Source organism: Saccostrea echinata, unplaced genomic scaffold, assembly GCF_033153115.1.
Source record: "Saccostrea echinata isolate AGI-Se365-2 ecotype Australia unplaced genomic scaffold, CSIRO_AGI_Sech_v1 ptg000054l, whole genome shotgun sequence".
Classification (NCBI taxonomy): Eukaryota; Metazoa; Mollusca; class Bivalvia; order Ostreida; family Ostreidae; genus Saccostrea; species Saccostrea echinata.
In genome coordinates, this window is record NW_026889803.1 from 14,621,482 (window position 1) to 14,644,155 (window position 22,674).

The window sequence follows — 22,674 nt, forward strand, 5'->3', positions numbered from 1 at the left end:
TTGTATCTGCACTACCTAAGGATGATTGGATCTTGATATTAAAAATCATGACCTTACTATTCTTGAAAAAAAGACTTTCAAATGGCCTGACCAAATTTTTTACTGTATTTTAATTATCTGCCCTTGAAAGAGGATATGGCCCTTCATTTGAACAAACTTGAATCCCCTTCACCCAAGGATGTTTTGTGGAAAGATTGGTCTAATGGTCCTAAAGAAGATGAAATTGTTTAAGGTCTACAACAAAATAAAAACATCCACAGAGATTTCACTTCCTTAGATTTCTAATCATACATACTAAAAGAGTCATAAAAACTGTTATAAATTGCTGTGGAAAATCACTGTACCGGTAAAGCAAGCATATGGCTTCAGTGTACTAGTCAACAACCACTTGCAGTGTACCAGAAAATCATGCATGTGGTATCAGTGTACCTATAAAGCATGCATATGGTGTCTAATTTGAACAAGCACCCATAGAATATTTGCGACATGCACTCCAATCTCACCAGGATTTCTCCCCTGGAAACACCAGTCTCCAGGATCAATAAAACATTTTAAGCTTAAGTCAAAATCTTTATGTTGTACTAAAATCTTGTAAAGTCAGAGCAAAATTAAAATATTTTACAATTCTGATTTACAAAAGTGTTGTTAACGGAAATTAGAGATAAATTCAATATTTAATAAACAATTTACAGACACAAAGTCTGTTTCATGATCTTGGGGCCAGGTGCCTACGAGGAGAAAGCATACAGTTGACTGGTCACACCTGCTGGGAGCCTTTTGTATCAAGTTTTTGACCTATTTGTAACCTCTTATACATCTCCGGTGTCTTCTTCAAACAGAAAAGTCTCAAACTGCAAAATACTTGGCTTAGAAACTGTTATTTCAGTTTGGTCAAACTGCAAATGGAATGAAGTGTGGGAGGCATCCAAAGTGCATGCTATGGAAATTGAACACTTAACAGTCACACTTAACCACTGCTCATCACAATTTCCTGCGTCCCAACTCTATTTGCTTATGAGTTCAGCATTTTAGAATATGAATACTGTGGTCTGGATAGTGTCCTCTTCAAATAAGCAACAATCTTAGATGTACAATCTTTAATGTATTTTAAATATCACACACATTAGATATAGCCCAACTGCTGTTTGGTATAAAAACATTTGCACTTTATAATAAACTTGCATAAGTGATCCTCTCATATAAATAAATAAACTGATCTGTAAAACAGGCTGAATAGAAATACAAATTCACAATGTCCAACCTCGCATTTCTCAATAACAGAATATTCAAATCTATCAATGAATCGTAACTCTTCCATAAAACAGTAGTAGACAAGATTTCTTCATAAGATCACAATAGCATTCTGATCACAAAAAATTATATATGCAGTACATATTAAAAACCAGTCACCGTTTTTATGAAAGCCATCCTTTAGATGTTTCCATGCACATTCTGTGCATGCATACATACATGCTGATACAATAACATATTATGTACATAATGACAATTTTTGACATTTCTTATATTAGTTGTCCGATTTTTTAATTTTCACATGATGTTGATATTATTAATATCATTTTTATTGACCCAATCAGCAGAGCGGGTGGACTGAGATCAAAAATGTAACCTGACAAAATCAAAGAGATGTAGCATTGCAGCAGAGCATTATGACCTTCTCAAAAATACTCCCACCCTCATAATTGGAATACCGGTATGAAAAAAAAAACATGCGCTCATTAAGGTCTTGATTATTACCGGGTAATTGACCTAATTCTACAATTCAGAACAAAACACACAGAGGCACCATTTGAAAATTATTAAATGATAATAATCTTTAATTCTTATAGTTATAAATAAATTTTTTACTGCTGATCAAAAACAAAGAAAAGAGTTTTCCTTTCATCACATACAGCACATTCAACTTGCTAGGTCATCAAAAATACAGAAACAAAATTCACTAGGTAGTATTCAAACCATTATCTTCTAAATGTCCTCAATTTCACTTTTGTGCTGTTCTTTGACAGAAACAAAAATGGATAAAATGAACAATTTACAGTGAATCTGAGAAGTGTTGCATATAATGATTGTTCATTGACATGCCCGCATCCAGTAGCTAATGACATCTACAAAACTTGGAAATTTTGTCAGGCACTTGCTTGTCTGTTTGTCAGTGGAGATAGTCTGAGAGGTTGGCAAATGCACAGGACCCAATCTTGGCTTTGGACATTAGCTTCATGCACTCAGTAGACTGGGCAATGACCAGCTCTAGTGGAGGTTGTTTAGGCAGACCCTGGGATTCTACAATATGTCATTATTGAAGGTCTTACACAGATTCTCTAATAATTCTACACTACTGAATCCTTAAACTAGGTCTGTGAGAGTTTTGAAAATTGGCTGGAGTTGTGAAATTTGAAAATGAGAACTTTATTAGTACCTTTAAAGCATCAAAATGCAAGCATATATAAATATTTACAAAAACAAGAGATTACTCATTAATTATTGGTTCACAATACTAGACTAGATTTTCCTCATCTTTATCTATCAGAAGGATTTACAAATTACAGTACCTAATATAGCACTGTTTAAGGCAGCACAGATTGATTCTCGTTGCACCGGGTCTAGCTGGTATCCTACCGGACTGTTCCATGGATCAGAGTACGCCAACAAACTAAAGGCATTCTAAATGTAACACAAGAAAGATAATCATATAACTGCTATTCTTTATCATAATGAAAACAAAAGTTGTACAATTCTACTTGGGCATAAAATAAACAAAAATATGCAAGAATTCTGCACACCATTTAAAAGCACAGTAAACTGCACTGGGTCATTGAAGTACTGTTACTCAATTCTCATAAAATGTACCTCATGGGTCCAAAATAATTATAAATCATTTAACTTTCCTCAATCCAAACATAATACGTTAATGATGACGCATCACAGTTCGCACAGATATTTATGCAGATAAACTGAAGTCACCTGTAGTGATCTATTGTTGCTCTCACTTTTCCCGTACTCCCGTTTTAGCCTCTGGTTCATAGACTGGAGTTCTCTTCCAAACAGCAACATTTTCTCAATGGCTGCCTGAGATCCTCCACACAACTGTCTTTTACCTGAGGGGGCATCCACATCTATTGACATAAAAAACATCACTGTAGTACAGATATTTCAGATCCTATATACATGTACATTTCTACAACAGTTAACTTTAAGTGGTGAGATCAGAAGTTCAATATCTGACAGAGAAACTATAAAATTCACATACTAAGTTTTCATCAAGACCCTCCACTCCCTTCAAAACTAAATGTAATGAATGTTGATTGAAATTTGATTATTAAACAAATTAAATACTAGTATTTATAACACTGTAAATAACTTGTGTTTCTTTTGTTTATTCATAAAAAGAATCATTTCAAATAACAACATAAAGTCTGAAGTACATTTTTTGTGAATAAATCGTTTACTAAAAACATGCACATTAAAGTGCAATGAGTGTTAAGCTTCTTTATTGAATTTTTTTTTTTTTACAAGTACATTCTAAGAGTAAACATATGGATCCATGTGTCATAGGAATGTTCTCCTGTGGTGTCATAAGCAAGAAAGGTACCTTAATTTCACTGAAGCAAACTTTGCAACTGGTCACTTCAATTGTTGTTTAAAAAACATCTAATATTTTATCTTTAAAAAAATCACAAATGATTACCCCCTACCAATCGTATATGTGTAAATAATTGAATTTTCAAAATTCCAGGCCCCATGACTTTTCATTTTTCAGTATATTTATATACACATATTAGTCTAAAACATTCATAAGTCTTTGCATGGCATCCAAAAATCTATTTTTATAAATTTAAACCATTAAGCTTCTTAATCCTAGAAACCCAAAAAAGCAATCATTTTTTTAAAAAAATTATTAAATGAAGCCATGATCTTATTGTATAGCCTCAATTTTTCAAATTTTATTTCATATCATAAAATAATTTATAATATATATTATATTTTCTAATACAGTCTTTTTGTAGTCCCTAAATAATCTATATGTATGAATGCAAACAGATCAAAACACTACGTATTCACTGGATTTGAAGCTGTATTCAAAGAGGGGATCAGTTCACATGGAAGGGAGATTGTGACATCACAAATGACACCTCAAACAAGGTTGTAAACAAAGATTGCAATGGTTAGAGCCAGCTGTGTATCTGAACAGAAAAAAAGTTAGGCAAACCTATTGCCTATTTATTATCCAAACATTTCGATGGGAAATGATGTCAAACACACAACGAAAGGAAACTTGTAATCTGAACACTTTTAATCCTTCTCTGACAGAAGTTTGTTAATGAAAATGGTGTAGTCATGCAGCCTTCAGCGTCCTTTTTATTCATACCCACACTATTTAATAAAACAATTATGGACTCTTGAGATTTTGTCTTGGTCAATATTGATATTCTCTGGTGAATATCAAACCATATTCACCACCAAAAGAGTCCATAATTGTATAATATTATATCATACTTTACAATATATTCCTTTTGTAAATGTGACAATGAGATCAAAAATTGAGCCAAGTCATCAAAGTTTTATGGCCATGAAGCCAGATTTGGCACGAATATCATTCCAACCATGTTCTCAAGTTATTACATCAAAACCGAAAACAGACAGATGACCTAATAGGGTCACCCTATATCCTCTACCCCTTTTAAAATAGGAGTCCATAATTACCAGACAATGGTATCATGTTCTATTTACATACCAAGATCAATACCTCAGTAACAAGCACTCTAAGTGCTGTTGCAGAATTAATTACGATGAAAAGTGTTTGAATACACCTATATACATCCCTTCTTCTTCAAAATGTTATAAATTGCATCTTGTTTACCTACCCATGTCCTCTGATTTGCATGTGTGATTATTTCCGTTCATGTAAGCTCCGTCTGAGTTTCCATTTGTGAATGCTTTAGTCTCTGTAACAAGTCCATCCATCATTTCCACATCATCATCCTCAATCATGTGACACTCCGATCCATTCATTGATATATTCGCACGATTCATTTGTTCCTCAGATATCGTCTTTAAATCACCCATATTCTGATTGTTACTTTGTGACACCTGTAAGTTTTGACTTGTTTGTGAAGATGAACCTGAACTATGACCCTTGACACCTATAGGTCGGTTAGGACTATTGCCACGGGATCCTACTGGAGTGTTTTTCTGTGAATATGAATTTGTGTGGTGGACAGGGCTCATATTGGGACTGGAACGGTTAGATCCACTCCCATGTCGTGATTTGGGGCTGCGAATTGCTGGGCCCCTCACCTCTGTGTCAGTTCCATTCACCATCTCAATGAACTGTCTACATTTGAGCATAAACAATAGATTTAGGTTTCTCTCCAATAAACCTGGATACAACTGTTGTGTGGTCTCTATTGCTTCACCCATACGACCTGCTAGGACCAATTTCTGTATTCCTACAATCAAAACACCATTATTTACTGGCATTTGTGTATTCCTATAACCAAAATACCACTACTTACAAGCAATTTTGCATTTCTACAATCAAAACACCATTCTTAATTAGCAATTCTGAAAAATGTTTTTTTAGTTTTGTTGCTGGTTTTACTAATATTGAAATCTTGAAGAACATTCATGTAGAGTAATCAAATTCAAAACTGAACAGAAACCTTGCACGATGTCTAAATTTTACCAAAATTCCAAAAAATCTATACAAAAAAAAATTACTCATATTTGTGAGATGTGTGTATAGATTTACTTTGTCTGTTTTTGATGGATGACATGTCCTCTTCTATGGTCTGGCCGGTCGATCGTGAGAATGCCTCAGCGGTACCACAGTAACCGTGATGTACTAGATATGTAGATACAATCCTACATAAAAAAAATCTGTTGCTTCAACATGGTCAAAAAATTGAAGTTTCATCAAGTTAACATTTAAAAAAAAAATGAATAGATATACATGCACCATATTCATGGTAAAGGAAGGGACGGATTCAATATGATGTTTGAAAATAAATTATGAAAGAACGAATACTTTCATTATTAAACTATAGAAAACAGCAGAATGTGTTAACAGCAAATTGCAATGGACAACTGAAATTGCTTCAAATTGTTTGAAATTTGTTATTTTCTTATACAGTGTTTTTTTTATTTGCTCCCCCCCCCCTTCCCTCTCCCTTAGTAATGAGGGGAAAAACATAACTTTATTGTGAGCATGAATTTTCTATATATCTGTGTTTGACCGTACTATGTTTATGAAGTTTTACAGTTCCCATTAATACGCTCAGTCATACATACTGTTGTAGGGCCGTCTGCCATTCCCCTTTTTTGTCATTAACAGGGAACCTCTCTATAGTCAATTTGGTCTTCATGTGCCACTCCTGTAATACAGAAATTCAACATTATATAAATACTATGTGTAATTGAGTGTAACATTGAAAATCTTCACCACAAGAAAACCACTGTCAACTGAGGCACAGCCGAGATTGACAATGGTTTTCGAGGGGTGGAAATTTTCAAAGTTACACTCAACTACATGCAATATTTATTATATTATACTGAATGTTTTATACAAATACATATTACAGTGAACCTTGCACGCATAAATTCTGCGCAGTCAATATTTTTTTGAATATCACCCATCGTCAAGCAATGTTGACTGTTGCTAGGCTGGAGGGCATGGCTTCATTATTCAGCAGGTAATAGTGTTTTTTAACAAATGTTTCTTAAGAATCAGATTCAACTAATTTACATGAAAGTATAATATAATAAAATGTTTTAATATAGCAATGTTATCATAAAATTTCTTTATTTCAGAAGGAAAATTAGCTCAGTGTTTCTATTTTTTTACACGATACATTCCATATAATACTTAGTGACTACACATATAAAGCGGTTTAGTTTTACATTCTCAGTTCACTGATTGCAGAGAATTTCACACTGTTTTGCAATATTAAAGAGTAGCCAAAGTTATCCTAGCCCTTCCTACTTCAATTAGCACTATATATACTGTTTAATCCTACAGAGGTATATATGTACCTTCATGTAGTCCTCTATGTCAAACACAAAGGGGGTCTGTCCAAAGTTGGCCTCGACCACCTCCCCTGGAGTCTGGAGGCCCACAGTGGGGTAAAGATTTGACTGAAAAAAAAAATAACAGCATTCACTGAACAGCAAGGCAAGAGCAATTTAACTTTTTTTTTTAAATCCAACATTAGCATTTGTCATTAAGACATGATTTATAAATAAATTTTAAACTTATTTAAATGCAAGATGTGTTTTTGCATTCTAAATAATATTTAGCTTTTTTATGTGGTTTATTTAGTTGTTGCTGTAAACAGAACTATCTGTAAAATTATTTCAAATTACTAAACACAACACATAATCCATAATATATATTTACATAAAGGTGATTATAGATTTAAATGTGTATAGTATGTATAGGGTTGAGGTACCCTACAATACAAGAGGCCTTTTAAGTCACACTGCTCACTAGCAATATGTTGCTTTTTCAAGACGCCTTCAAGACTGGCCCATACTTAGTCAGAACCCTTATTTAGAAATGATTGCATGCATGTATTCATTTGAAAAGGACTGTTCCAGATTTGTGTGTATCTGGGGTGGAGATGGGGGTAAGGGGAAGGGTCAGGTGGCATTTTCATTCATATTTTTAATGTACGTTGGGGATGAAGTTTTCTTTTTTTAGGTGGGTGGGTGGTGTTGGCAGAAATTAAAATTGATTCATGGTTGGTCCAAAGAGAATTGAAAACAAAATTTTGTGGATATAATATTTATATTTACTGCATTTTGGTGAAACCAAAAGACATAAGCAAATGAATTCAAGAAAGCCACTTCATTGGCAATCACTGTCAACGTTTCCTCGAGTTTTGAGACTGAAAGGGAGGTAACAAAAAAAAAAGATTTAGGAGGTCTCGTGGGATCTTTGTCATCAAAACAGAAATGGCTAAGCCGTGGAATATTCTGAATGTATTGAATTTCTTGTCTGAAAATGGCCCTGAAAGCCTTTGTATCGACATTTAAAGGTGCGAGACTAAATAATGGTAAAAATGAAGGTCTGCTTCCAACGTGAAGTAGATGGTGATTTAACAATTTATAACATATATTTTACTATGGATAAAATAAAGTGATAAATATAAAGTAATAAATAAAGGGGGGGGGAGGGAAAAAATATTTTGTGGGCAGTGAAAAAAAGTGCCGTCTGACACCCCTCACACACAATTAATTCTGGAATAGCCCTAAATTCATGAAATTATAACCAAGTTTTTATTCAAATCTGTACATATTTCTTCTGGCTTGACACCTGGAAATATTAGTGATAAATAGAACAAATTATGACTTTGCAAAAATTAGGTTGGTTCCTTCTGAGTTACTCATAACACAGTAAATCAATAGATCTAATCTGAATTTAGATATGCCAGCTTTCATGCAAGTTTTGTCTTTTCTGGATCAGTTCTTGAAGATTTTTCCTAATGATTCCAATCTACCCTATTTTCAGATGTATTTTTTTCTTAAATTATTTCCCCTTGGATAAAGAGACTTTGAACAAATTTTAATTCCCTTCACCTAAAGATGCTTTGAGACAAGTCTGGTTAAAAACCCATGGTTTTGAAGGAGAAGATAAAAATGTTATACCTGGCATACACCTATACAATAATAGTGCTTAAGATTATTACATTTGTGAAACACTTACTGGTAAGTCTGTAAATGCAACACCTGAAACAAGATAAAAAGTTAATTACTTAAAAAAGTTATCTGAGTTTTAGAACTTGTTTCAGATATATACTTTGTCTCTTATTTTCCTTTGATTCTGTGTATACAAACCTAAATTGATTCCATTTTTGGTGTAGAAACAGGAATTGTCTATGAGGTTGACACAGCAGCCTATCACATCTCCTGTTGTAAATGTTGGACCATACGGCTGACCAGTGCCAGAGGAACAGAATGAATGACCATCATCTCCATGGTAACCATAGGAATGCTTATCCCATCCTACAAATAAGATCTCATCTTATAATCGTCCATTTTTCCTTTGACTTATTGAATGGCAAATTAGTTATTTTGGACCTGTCATAAACACTTTTCATATTCTAGCTAAGAAGAAAAAAAATTCATATTCAATGACAGAAATTGAGTCTCACTTAAGAAACTTGCTAATACTGTCAAAAGTTAAAGCATAAAATATATTTTGGACATCAATAATAGATGTTTGCCTGACTAATGGTTTGTTAGATTAATTTTTCCCCTCCCATTTACATGTTTGTTCAAATCATGCCGCATTTATTTCATACTCTGCAATAAAAGAATTTTCAAGGGATTTCACTACCTAATCAAAAACATAATAAAAATGCACAGCTGGAATACATAAAACACCCATCTGGAACTATAATAATGCATATCCATTTATGTGTAGTCAAAGTCACAAGCTGTGACCCTGTCATTTGCAACTTCTTTGGAATAAAGTTACTGTAATATACCAGAAGTGTTATCTATTATATTATTTACAGAGACACACAAAAGAATTTTCTTTATAACCAATTAAATAAGTCAAAGAAAATAATTTTAAAAAATCATGCGGCTTGAGAGTGTGAAAGATATGACCTGGATATGATATTACTTTGGATAGCTATGAAATTCAAAATGAGGTCACAATGACCTACTTTTGGGTCATATGATATACTTTCCCCATCCAAAGCAGTTTGATGATGCTAGGTCTCATATCCAAAGAATTTTAATTCCATGAATGTGTATTTAAGCTAAATTGAAGCAAGTATTGATAATTAAAAGGCCATCATTCAATGAATGAGAACATGACACAGGCATCTTGTACTTCAAACATTACTTCAGGCAGAGGTGTCTATTCAAAATATGACAGACCAAAATTAGGCTCTTGATCTTCTGCAGTAGGCAAGATATAAATCCCAAAAGACTCAAAAATATCTTGTATTCCTTCTGGGCCTATAATGGAAAACTTTCAGAATCTCTTCTTTTTTCCTCCTATGTTAATAGAAATCTATTCCTATCACCCCATCCCTCGTCAGGATGAAATTCAGTCCTAACATTACTTGGTATTAAAATAGGTCTTGCTAGTTGATAAACATCATACCAAATCATACCAAACATCATACCAAATCTAAACATGAAATATAATCATGGAGGTGATTACAAATTTTTGTGGAGTCCTTGTAAAGAATTAGATATATCCTTTATCTATACTGTACAGACTTTTTATTATTATTATTATTCTTTATTTGCTTAAAACATACGTATTAACACAATTTTATAACATTATACACAGAAAAAGTCAGAATGGTATGGTACAACGGTTCTGTACATGAAAAGCAGCACATGTATTAGAGAACAAATTCTTCAATCAAGAAATTTCAAAGATTTTTCAATCTAGCAAACATTGTAATTTAATATTAAATGCACTTGGTATTAAAGGGACAATTCTTGCACACACACACATAAAAAAGTAATTCTAATTCATTGATCTATAGCTAACATTGACCACCTATATGAAATTCCAATCTATTTTTACTTTGATTTTATATGTAAACAGATTACAGAATCTAGATTATTTCATAGATTAGTTAATCTTTTCTTACCTGGTAATCGATTCATGTTGACTCCTTGTGCAGAGAGACCAATCCCCATATATCTGAATTGAAATAAATATATACATGTATCAACAAAATTGATCCTGAGCATGCAAAGATGATAGAATGTTTTCATTCACAACTTTAAAAGGAATTACAAGAAATATGATATGGAGTCAATTTTTATTCAAGTAATAATGGAGAAAATCTATTGCTCTAGAATTTTACAAATCTTACAGATTACAGATAATGCAGCCTGCCTGATACTATGAAAAGGGGCTTTTAGGCCATGTAAATTTAAATTTTAGATTCTCATCCTAATTTGCTTGAAAATTGGGGCGGGTGGTGGATAGGGCTGTGCAGTGCACCGAAAATTTTGGTGCATCACGGTTCATACTGTTCGATTCGGTGCACCGATCCAAAATTCCGGAATTCGGTTAGGTTTGGTTCAAAATTTACATAACACGTGTAAACAAAATTGGCCGAAGTCAGTGATTTATTTTTTTTTAATTCCACAAATGTCTTTTCCTTTTACAATAGAGGTTAGTTTACATTGGTATGGGCTAGTAAATAGACCGACGGGCTAGTGAAAAAGTAGCAGGTATTTTCCAAGTTTTGCTTTTAAATCCCAAATCAATAAAAAAAAAAAATCAAAGAAGTGTGGTTCTGACTTGTTCATAAATCTCATCTATCTAATTCTTTTAGCATTTCTACATTACATGTATTTATTTCTAAAGACCATGAAAAGGATCGTCTTTTTTTTTTTTAGTAATCCGAATTTCCTCCATCCCAATTTTATGGAAAATACATGAAGGTATCACATTAATTGATTAAAATATTTCCAACTACTCAACCGGTTCACTGAAGAGTAAATATTTACAAGGGTTATAAAAATAAATTAACATTGCATTTGATAATTTGAATTAAAAAAAATAAATCACTAGCTTTCACTTCATTTTGGAAAAGGATCGAAGTCCAATGAGCAGAAAAAAATGTATACTGCTATGTTACAAGGTATCCAAAACATGATTGTTCATTCTATTAAATTCTGCATTAAATAATTTCATTGATTATTTATTTATTAATGATGCAGAAGAAAATGCAAATAGAGAAATAAGCAGAAGAAAAATGAAAAGAAGAGTAATTCACTATGAAATGTAGATGGAATAAAATAATACAACAAAATTTTCAAATTTTATTATGTTTTTGGGCTAGTAGAAATTTTACTTTTGCCAATAAAAATATCAAATCTACTAGCCCCACTTGTTAGTGTCTCCAAAAAGTTTTTGTGAGGACTGAAGTAAAGGGGTTTAATCAGTTTATAAAGCAGAGATTATTATTTTTCATTAATGATGAGAAATATTTGGACTGTTTAAGGTTAAATCGAACCGAATCGAAAAAAAAACTGAACCGTATCATTCTGAACCGAAACCAAACCGAATTGATTGAACCCTGAATTGTCCCAGCCCTAGTGGTGGATTTTATTTTTTAATTTTTACTCTGGAACATATCTATGCATAACGTTCTTCTTATACAAAATATTCATAATCATTTTTCTAAATGAATTCAATGTAAATAGCACATCTATTTATTCAGAGCAAATCATTCTCCTGCAAACCATCTGAGGATGAAACAGAATTGGAGCGAACTATCTCAGGGCTAACCATGCATTGGCGTGAAACATCCTGATACCATTCAAATACATTGTACACGGTCAATCACGGTGCACTGTTGCTGTAAGAGCTTTTTTTCTAAAATGTTCCATTCAGTTTGACCAACAACTTCTTATGTTTTGTCTAAAAATATCGTAGTTTTCCATTATCCTTTATAAAGTCCTATTTTAATTTTCATTCTTGACTTGTACATTCAATAAATTGTCAACATTTTGCAAAACAGGATGTCTAATATATTTATTATAATAATCTCTGCTGAACTGTTCTTATACATTTACTGTTTTCTGTAGCACTAATCATTCAGTATGCCAATTTTAAAATATGATTGCTACGAGATGCTGTGATTTTCTTCATCTCAAATGCTATATTTTTACTTTTTTCAGATCTCTTAAAAAATATGTACCTACATGTAGATTTATCAAAGCTTAATATAGCTATTATTTTGTTTTTTTCTGCCTTCTCTATACAGGTATATTAATTTTTTAAAAAACGTGACAAGGGCATTTTGAGAGGGGCGGGCGGGGATGAGAACCTAAACTAAAATTTTATTTGGCCTTAATGGTAAATGTTTTCAGTAACTGTCCAAGTGTATTAGCTTATTGAATCAACCCATTTAGTGAAGCATGCACAATGCTTCGAAATTACAAAGAAAGATGCACTGCTCTAATTTACCTAAACCTCACTAACTGCCTTTCATCATTATTGAATTTCCTGAACCTCCCAAGAATCATGTGTCAATTATACAATATGGTGCCCCTTTACCATTGATTTTTTAGAGCATGTATGAAAATTGGTGCAGCTAAATGGCAAAATTCAGAGAGTGGCATTAACAAATCCATTTTCATTCACAATAATCGACTTTGACAAGATACACTCTTGTTGGCTCTTAAGTGATATAAAATTGTATGTTGTCAGGAAAGAAAAAAACAACTAAAATTGTATAGGATCCATTGTAGCTGACCTTTGGTTAGGAGGTCACTGACCAGATCACATGACCCCTCTACTGTCAGACACTGGCCAATCGACCTAGATCTGAGCACAGCCCAGTGTTTACACACTGACCTATCAGTACATTTACACACCACAGTCAATAAACACTAAGCACGATTAACAACACATCAATACAAAAGCTTTTGCTTTCCTAGATTTTTTTTCATGTAATTTATAAACAACTCCTTATAGCCTGAGAAGCACCAGACATCTGATTCTAATGTATGAAGTTTCTATAATTGTGTGGTATAAATACAACCACTCTTAAGAAACAGAAGTATGCCAACAACCTTGCTCTACATTTATAAAACCAAAACAAATATATACACTAAATCCTTAACCTTGAAGGAGAGGTGAAAATTCTCGAGACACATGTGACATTCAAAGGTGCACCTCCCATATAATTAGGACTTAAAAGAGTCTTTACATAGGTTTTATGGTACATGTTCTAGATCATTCACTAGAAGCAATAATCTACTGTATGTAAACATCCCTGGTGCATATCACTGTTATTTCTATCTGCAGTCAGACAGAATAACTGTACAACAGACATGTATAAGAGCCTGGAGATATCCCTATGGTGCCAGCTAAGACCTATGATTGAAACTGTCATATCACACACTGAGCTGCTGGAATGATAACAAATATCATTCCAAACACCATACGAACACACAGACAGATGAAAGTCTGTTTTTACTCCATATTCTTGAACATAGCATTACTTTTTTGGAAGGTCATGAAATTAAGACTATATCTTTTAACTTCTAGAATTGAGGTAAATGTGTTTAACGATCATATAGGTACACATAAATGTTAGACCAAAGGTGTGTATATACAGAGGCTACGTTTTGCTTGTCTCTAACAGGTTTCTGGAAGGTCTAGAACAAGTATGAATAAATCCTTTATTTACTGGTATACTACACCTACAGCCAGATCATTATCATTAATTAACCTCTTGAGCTAACTTGCATGTCTACAACTGTAAGTACAGAATCTGAATATATGTGCCTTATGTAAGGACTAAACTGATGCGTGTCATAAAAATGTACAATAAGCCAACAGGCCTTGGTACTGGAATTCTAGATTCTTATGAGATCATTTTAATACCTTGGTATAGAACTCCTTCAAGATTCATTATTATCCTTGATAAAGTACCAATTTTACAATATATATGAAAAACTTTACCATAGTCTGGCCAGTTGGGTCTGAACACTGGGGGTCACAAATTTTATGATTTTTTGAAGAAGTGTACTGTTAATCAAGCAAACCCTTTGCCTCCTAAATGTCCAGCAGTAATGAAGAGGGCATGAACTTTAAAGGTCCTGACCCCATTCCTTAGGTCCCAGGACCCAGGATTTTGCATCGAGATGGGGGTAGGAAGGGGGGGGGGTTAGATGGCTAAGGGTCTGATGACTGCAGAGGGCCCTAGTGGATTCATGCCAGTGCACAGTGGATGGCTTTTAGGGGCAAAGCCTCCTCAGAATTAGATAACCTCATTTTGACACAGAATGTAATTTCTTGATGCTATTTGTCCCCACTGAATTGATAAACAGCCAATCTTCTCCTCCTCTACCTTTTTGAGGATGGGGTGGGGGGGGGGGGGGTTCATTTCAGGTGCCCCAGTCTGAACCTGCATCTGAAACTGATTCAGCAATTTCAGAGATTCAGAGGAGAAAATGAAATGTTCAACAGTTTATAAACAATACATGATTAAGTCAGGAGCAGACCACCATAGGACATAACATTGACTTGGGTGACCTAAAAATTGTGACTTCATGGAAAAAATATGATGATGATTTAGTTGAATCAATGCCTTACATGTCTGTAGTACTATAAATGCATTCAGCACAAACAGAAAATGAGCTTAGTTTCAGCTTACCCATCTCTCCCTTTGCTGATGATTTTGACTTCAAAATAATAAATTCCACAGGAAGGGGGGATTGGATGTGTGGCCCTCACACTGGCGGCATCTTTGTGGTTCTTCCCAACACCTGAAATAGTGATAAATGTAATGTATATACTGTATCTATACAATGTTGAGGCATTTTAATTTTCTCTAAGCAACCCTTAAGATCAACCCTTAAGGTGCCTTGAAATTTAAATTACAGTGCTTGGCCAAAAAAAAAAAAAAAAAAAAAAAAAAAAAAGAAAAAAAAAAGCAGAAATTAAAATAGTTCATGTGTACAAGCATCTTCGCTAGCCAAGGGTTTCTGATTCGCAACTCTCCTCATAAACCCTTGGCATACGGTGCTGACAAAAGACGGGATTGTTTTTGTCACGTGATCATGATTCTTACCAGGTTCGCACAGATTGCGTCATCGACAGAGCTAAAAAGCATATTTAAAAAAATTTTGTTTTTAAAGAATAATTAACAAGAAGGTATCGAGTTATGTTGATTTGTTATTTAAACATGTAAAAGTGCAAATTTACATCTTCAGTATATATTCTTAATCACATAGTTTGCACGTAGCTTTATATTGGATGACACCATATAGCTATTCATAGAATGGCATGTTATCTTACGGATCATTGTTTACTTGCGTTTTACATTACCGATATTAAAGAGTCAAGATATATCCCGAACGCATATATCGTCATTTACAAAAAACAATTGCTGATTGGTCGAACGATGTCGATCAACTCCAATCACAACTTGAGAAAAAAATCCCAACTTTTTTTAACACCGTATGCCAAGGGCTTATGAGGAGAGTAGTGTATCAGAAACCCTTGGCTAGCGAAGATGGTGTACAAGATCAATGTATGACAGTGAAATACACTGTAATCAGCAATTGTAACACTATGTTTCACAAAGTCTGACATTAATTTTAAAACTTTACACAATAATGTAAACTGATACTTTTTTCCCTTTTACAACTAAATGACATATTTTTAAAAATACATCCTGTTTATTCATCTTTCCTCCAAGATGAATAAAACATGCATTAACTTAAAAGTGTTTATAGTGGTGTACAAAACCCATTGACAACCTTCTAGTCAGCTTGTCTTATCTTTTAAAATTAACATAGAAATTACAGGTATTAAAGAATTCCTTTAAAAATTGACAGCTTTGCTGAAAAGTCACTAGTCTCAGGCATACAAACAGACAAATTTTGTACACTAGTATATAGATCTATTCATTTACTTATTAAGTTTCTTTAATTAGTAAAAAGAAAAAAAACATTAACTTTCTGTTTGCAATAACATTCATATAACCAAACAACATTTTTAATATTCTATTCTAATAGCAGTCAAAGAAGCAATTTGATGATGTTCTTTAACACCTTTATTTGTATTCAGTGTACATCAAGTCTTAGTTTTATCTTTTAAATTTTCGTTAAAAACAAAATTCTAAAAGAGTGATTTAATAATTTTGTTTGAATTTCCTGTCATTGTGAAACCATTCAAAAGGAACGCAAAAATCCAGATCTTAGCTCTAAATGAACTAACTTCATCAATTAGTAATCGACTGAACCCGTTGTTACATCATTTCAATTACGTACTCTGAAGTACCTGCACTTTATTCAAGATCTGTTTCACTGCAAGTTGAACCCGTCAATTATTTTCAATGATTCAAACTTCCTGCATCGATCTCATTCTACCTCCTTTACTCTCTGAGGAAAATACGTCAGTGAAATGTCGAATATCTGAGGCTGTGTTCCATTTGTTTTCTTTGTAGATGATGAATGTACTTGTTGCTAATATCTAACTTCACATATAACACCATAATATCCTGCTCAATGTACACGATTCTCTCATTTCTTTACAAGTGGCTGAGATAGTTATAAGTAACCAAAAAAAAAAAACCCCAAAATAGTGTTAAATCCAGACCCTAAAAAGGGCATGGTAATCCAATTATCAAAAGGGCACTTTATGCCGCGACAAGTTTTCATGAGGGCACTTTTTTAACGTTTTTGAAATTATTAATATTTTCTTTATCATGTTTATGTACTTAAATTATTATTTAATACTGAAATCTTTAGTTATACAAGTATCTAAAAGAAAAATTTATAAATCTGTCAGCTTAATTCATTTAATACACACTGAGAGGGCAATTATTGCCAAAATTTAAATTCAAATTTTTTAATCAGGAAATTAGTATGGTTATCAAGGTTATGCTTAAAAAGTAATAGGTGTGAATCTTTTTGTCACTTGCTCAAAAATCATTTTAGTTTGGGGTATGAATTTTTTTTCCCTTGCTTTAATATTGTTATTTATGTATGAGGTAAATAACAGAACAAAATTGCAAGGGGGGGGGGGGCTACTTGGATAATAAATGTAGAGGGCATTCTCTTTATTTTTAAAATAATCTACCAACAAAATCAACTGAAAACTGATCATACCAAAACATTAAACTTGAAATAATATAAAATTTGGTTAAAACTTTTTTTTCTGGCCTAGAAACATTGAGCCTCTGGGTGTCAACTCAAAAAGTTAGAACACAGAAACTAACTTCATACTTTGTTGTTTCCTAACCCATTTTACACATATAATATTCAGTTTTTTGGTACTGTACATTGTAAGTTGTCTTAATTCATCAGCAGTTTTATTTTTCACATTTCTTCATCAACTATGTTTTTTCTACTTTCAATTTAAAAAAAAAACGATCCTGATTTAAAATGTGTAACATTTTAATTTACAAATTAATCTATCTGTGACATTGGGCTAATTCTTGCATAATCAATGCAATCAAATGATATTTTCTCGTGTTATCTCTTATACCCTGACAGCCTGAGGCATGTTACCTGGCCAGGTGGCTGTGTGCGTTCAAGCGAGAAGTGATTTCCTGTCCTGAATTCACACCTTTGCGTGCATTAAATAAACAAAGGGGCTAATCAGCATGCACTGAATAAACAAAGCCGCTAGTCCATCTTGCCTCTGCTAGGCATATTTATTTATTTTTGCAAGGAAAAAAGGGCATGGCGCTGGAAAAAAGGGCATGGCGCCAAGGGAGAAGGGCATGGCGCCGCGCCATGCTAGTTTGCTTTAGATTTAACACTACCCCAAAAACTAACAACACTGCTAGGGCATGAAATTAGGAAAATGGGGTTCTTCGTATATTTAAAAAAATATTTTCTCTGAAAACAATGAAACTGCAAAGTGGTTTTCTCATTCAGCTTGTGACTTTTTTCATCACTCCTACACTGATATGAACCCAATATAGCCATAGGGAGGAAAAGGACTGTGACCTTGTAAACAAATATAACCTATCGTTGGGTCAAATTTTTGCTGACATATGTTTCATTCCAAATGTTAGGGCTTTGTTATTGTACTAAATTTGACTATGGAATGTTCTACTTTATCAATACATAGGGCACACGGTGGATGTGACCGGTCAACAAGGAATGCTTACTACTCCTAGGCACGTGATCCCACCTCTGGAATTTCCAGGGGGTCTGTGTTTTATGCTCTGTCCACAAATTTGTATTGTTTGTAGATTTTTTGATATCGATCACTGTTTGTCATGTATATATAATCAAACTTTATTTGTTTTAATCATGTTTATAATCATAGGAAAAAGAAAAAGATTTTTTTTTTTTGGTCTTTTTTCCCTAATGCATCAAAATTTCTACAACTGGAACACACTAAAACATGCAGATCTTTTGTCTAAGAGTACGTATACTTCAGCCTTGAGAATTAATCCACACTAAACTGGTATTTGTCATCACACTGTGCAAAAAAAATTATTTAGTATTATATATCTCCCTTGATGAAATATTGATTCTATCATTGACAACATGAAATGACATAGTAGTGATGTTAGTTACAAAAATCTACAGCTAACATCATAGTTTAATTCCTAGCTTTACCTAGAAAAAATTAACCCTGCATGAACTCTTACTGCATACACAATGAGCTAAACCAAATGTTTTCTTTATCATCTTGAATTTGTCTGAAAAATTCCAATTTAAGTGGTTACAAAACAGGTAAATACAGAGTCTCAATTAACTTTAGCTGTACATATTAGAGTATGAATTTTAAGACACATTTAAAGTTGCCTTTTATTATTTAGATTTGATATTGTTATACCATAAAATAATTCTATAGTAATTTTGATTGAGATACTCTGACAGATTCAACACTTACAGGGACAATTTATTTGGTCTTAAAATATCACTGTTGCATTATTTTCACTATCTCGAAAAAATGTCAGGTTTAACAAACTTACAAGGAAATTTTATTTACATCAAAATAGCAAATATTTCATTTCCTAAAAGATACTTATATTAGTTATTTCAATTTATCAGCATCAAAGGTGAGAAATGAATTCATGAGAATGACAAACTTCCCTGTTGGTTTACTGTGCTTTGATAATGTGTACATTCAACTTTCTTATCTCAACTTCTTAACATGCTTAAAGTTGAAACACTATGGAAAATTTTGGTAAAGATAAAATCATGATTTCTGCTCATGGACCATAATTAATGTATAGTGACCAGAATATTTTAAGAATATTTCACAGTATAAATAGAATTATTAGTTCCTTTCACACATTTTATTGATATATATCTTGTTGCATGATTATGTTGTCAACACACTGGCAGAATTAGCTATTATAAGGATGCAAGGATTTATAGCTGTAGTCACATTTACATGGAATCTTCATTCTATAGCAATATCCCACTTGTGTACATTGATCATCATATTGATTATTCCATTTGTTCTTTTTAGGTTTCTAAATTTAATAAGAATTCTGACAAGAAAAGTCAAATTGGTTGCTATAAGAATAAAGAGAATATTTTTTCATTAGTTCTTTCACTTAATACTCTGCTTAGGCCAAAAAAAATATGGTTACCCGACCCACCCTATTTTTTTAGCCAAATTCCCGACTCTAAACTTTTTTCCCCAGAAAATTTAAAGTTTCCGAGACCGCCTCTTTTTTTTATGAAATCGTAATGGCAGTGCACTTGTTGGTTGCACAAAGTCTGTCTGTTGCTGTTTCATGTTGATATATAATCATAAAATAATCCTTTTCAAATTATTTAGAGAGGAAAATGTAATGAATTGTCCCCCCGTAAAGCTGTTTTCACAGTAGCAATCCTGAAAATATCAGCTGGAATCAACATTGGATCCTATCAAATTAGTGATCAATGCAACATACATGTGATAAATGATCACCAATGTTTTGAAATTAATTATCAAATTATTTTCATGCCATTTAAGACATCTAAATGCTATAATAATATTGAAAACAATTACAGATATCATGAAATTGTCAATGAGCTTACTGTTTATACATGTATCATGGACATAGATATGGGCCACACTAATATCAGTAAAATGTCATCCAGTCATTTTTTTCAAAATTCTATCAATAACGTAGACTTAGTATTTATATCAGTCTTTGTTTTATTTAATGTTACTAATCAAAAACATTTAAGAAAATAATTATTTTTTCACAAAAATATGTCTGCCAAACTTTTTTTTTTGGTAATAAATCTAAAGAATGTTGAGCTATACAGTTTGCTACATACTGATCTTTCTTTGGGTAGATTTGAATTAGAATTTTTAGAATTACAAAAATTTAAATTCATATGGATTAATAATTGATGTTTTTTAATGTTTTAAATTAGGGGGAAGTAAAAGTAGTTAATCATAAGTGTATCAAACCCAACCCCCTTAATTTTTTAAACTTCTCCCTGTTTTGCTTTGAGCATGTTGAGGTAGAGGTGAAGACTCCCTAAATTTTAGGCCTAGAATAGACCTTGATTTCTAGACCTAGATTTATTTCTCATTCATTACATTCATTAGATATTGAATCTCCAGGGGCTTAAAAAAATGCACCTACGTACCCTATTTTAAAATTCCATGTAATAGGAAACACCCTTTTTTTGGCCTTACCCAGTTAACTACAGCCAACAATTTTACATTGTTGATTACAACCACTCATGAATGAGATTGCATATTAAACATTATTAGCAGTAGAGGAGTGCAGAAAAAAGTGTTAAAACATGTATTTAAGCCTAATTTCTCCTTCCTGTTTCTTGTAATGAGCTTAACACGACTTTCAATATCAGGTTGAAAGAGAGCTGATCTTGTGTAAACAGTCACACGTAGACTGCCCCTCACTCTAAGCATTCTATCTTTTAATTAATATTTCAAATTATCCAAAATTACTCATCATGATCATATTTTGGTCCATTCACATGATCAAGGTGTGTTTCAGATTTTAAAAATTCTATTTTCTGTTGTCTTAGAATTACAGAATTTCATTATTCTCACATGATTTTCGATATACAGTAGTTGACAATGTGTACTCCATGATAAAGCAACATTGAAATACAAAAAATATTTGCAAAATTTTTAATGCGTTTAATTAATGAAATTTATAATTGAAAATTAGAATCAAGAGAGACATAAAATTGATTTTATAAATTATTAATTTATCAATAATCCACCAATCGATCATGGATGACATTTTAGGATAATCAGATGCATGTTCTTAAAACACTGACAAATGTAAAGGAAATCAGCTTGAAACTTCACCATGATGAAAGTTGATATCAATAATATTAGTACAAAGTTACTTGACTTGAAGAATGTCACCCTAAATGGAACATTAACTAAGTCTCAAACATGACCTCATTTCCACTATTGTTCACAGTAGCTCTAGCTTCTTTAGAATAAAAACACTGAATAATTCATGAGATAAGGCTTATATTTAAAAGAATAAATGAAAATGGCCTAATTTGTGCACTTTTTGGAAAACTGACTTCAATGGTAATTTTGTTAACCACAATGGCTTATGCACATCAATTAAACCATTGAACTGTCATTCTTTAAGCTAGAAAACGGCATTGCCGTTTGGGGTTTGTATCTAACAAATCAGCTGTTTAATGGGTCAGCGATTCTACGATTACTGCTGTTCTAAAAATAAACCAAAACAAAGAAGTTCGCCTGACAACTAGATATTTCTAGGATATGAATAGACAATCACCAACTCGATCTGATATAATAAATACTTGGGGGTCAGTATGATGTATACCTGAAATCCCATCCCTGGACTTAAATAGAATAAATTGCGTTTGTTTACATATGTCGAAATAAAAATTTACCTTTGTAATGCACACGCAAATTATTTTGGGATAATCCAATAAAATTGTACTTGTCTTTAGAACTCCATGCTCTTGGTAGTGGAGTTTCTTCTTCATTTACTGCTGGATAGAGCTGCTTCAGAGGGTCAGGAATTTCTTGAATACTGGTATTGAGCGATTCAGTGGAGCTAAATCCACTTGTCGCTGCCATTTTTCTGTTACTTCCACCAATGCCCGTATGTAGATTATGAGGCAGTCAATGTTGCTTGAAACACAATTTTTTATTTGATGATGAAAATAATTTCATCCAATTAAATTTCTTGTTACATTATGTGATCATCCATTAGCTAGGTT

At 32.8% G+C, this 22,674-nt stretch overlaps 1 protein-coding gene across 1 annotated transcript; it reads right to left on the reverse strand.

Annotated features, from left to right (window-relative positions):
• Positions 1–1,082: 1,082 nt before the first annotated feature.
• LOC133172362 (ran-binding protein 9-like) lies at positions 1,083–22,569 on the reverse strand. The gene is made up of 12 exons (XM_061307235.1): positions 22,342–22,569; positions 15,168–15,279; positions 10,635–10,687; positions 8,851–9,018; positions 8,720–8,742; positions 7,048–7,149; positions 6,307–6,389; positions 5,768–5,880; positions 4,881–5,465; positions 2,980–3,131; positions 2,568–2,679; positions 1,083–2,298 (listed from the first exon to the last, which is right to left on the reverse strand). The coding sequence occupies exons 1-12, from the start codon at positions 22,529–22,531 to the stop codon at positions 2,168–2,170; spliced, it is 1,824 nt and encodes a 607-aa protein (XP_061163219.1). The 5' UTR covers positions 22,532–22,569; the 3' UTR covers positions 1,083–2,167.
• Positions 22,570–22,674: the final 105 nt, after the last annotated feature.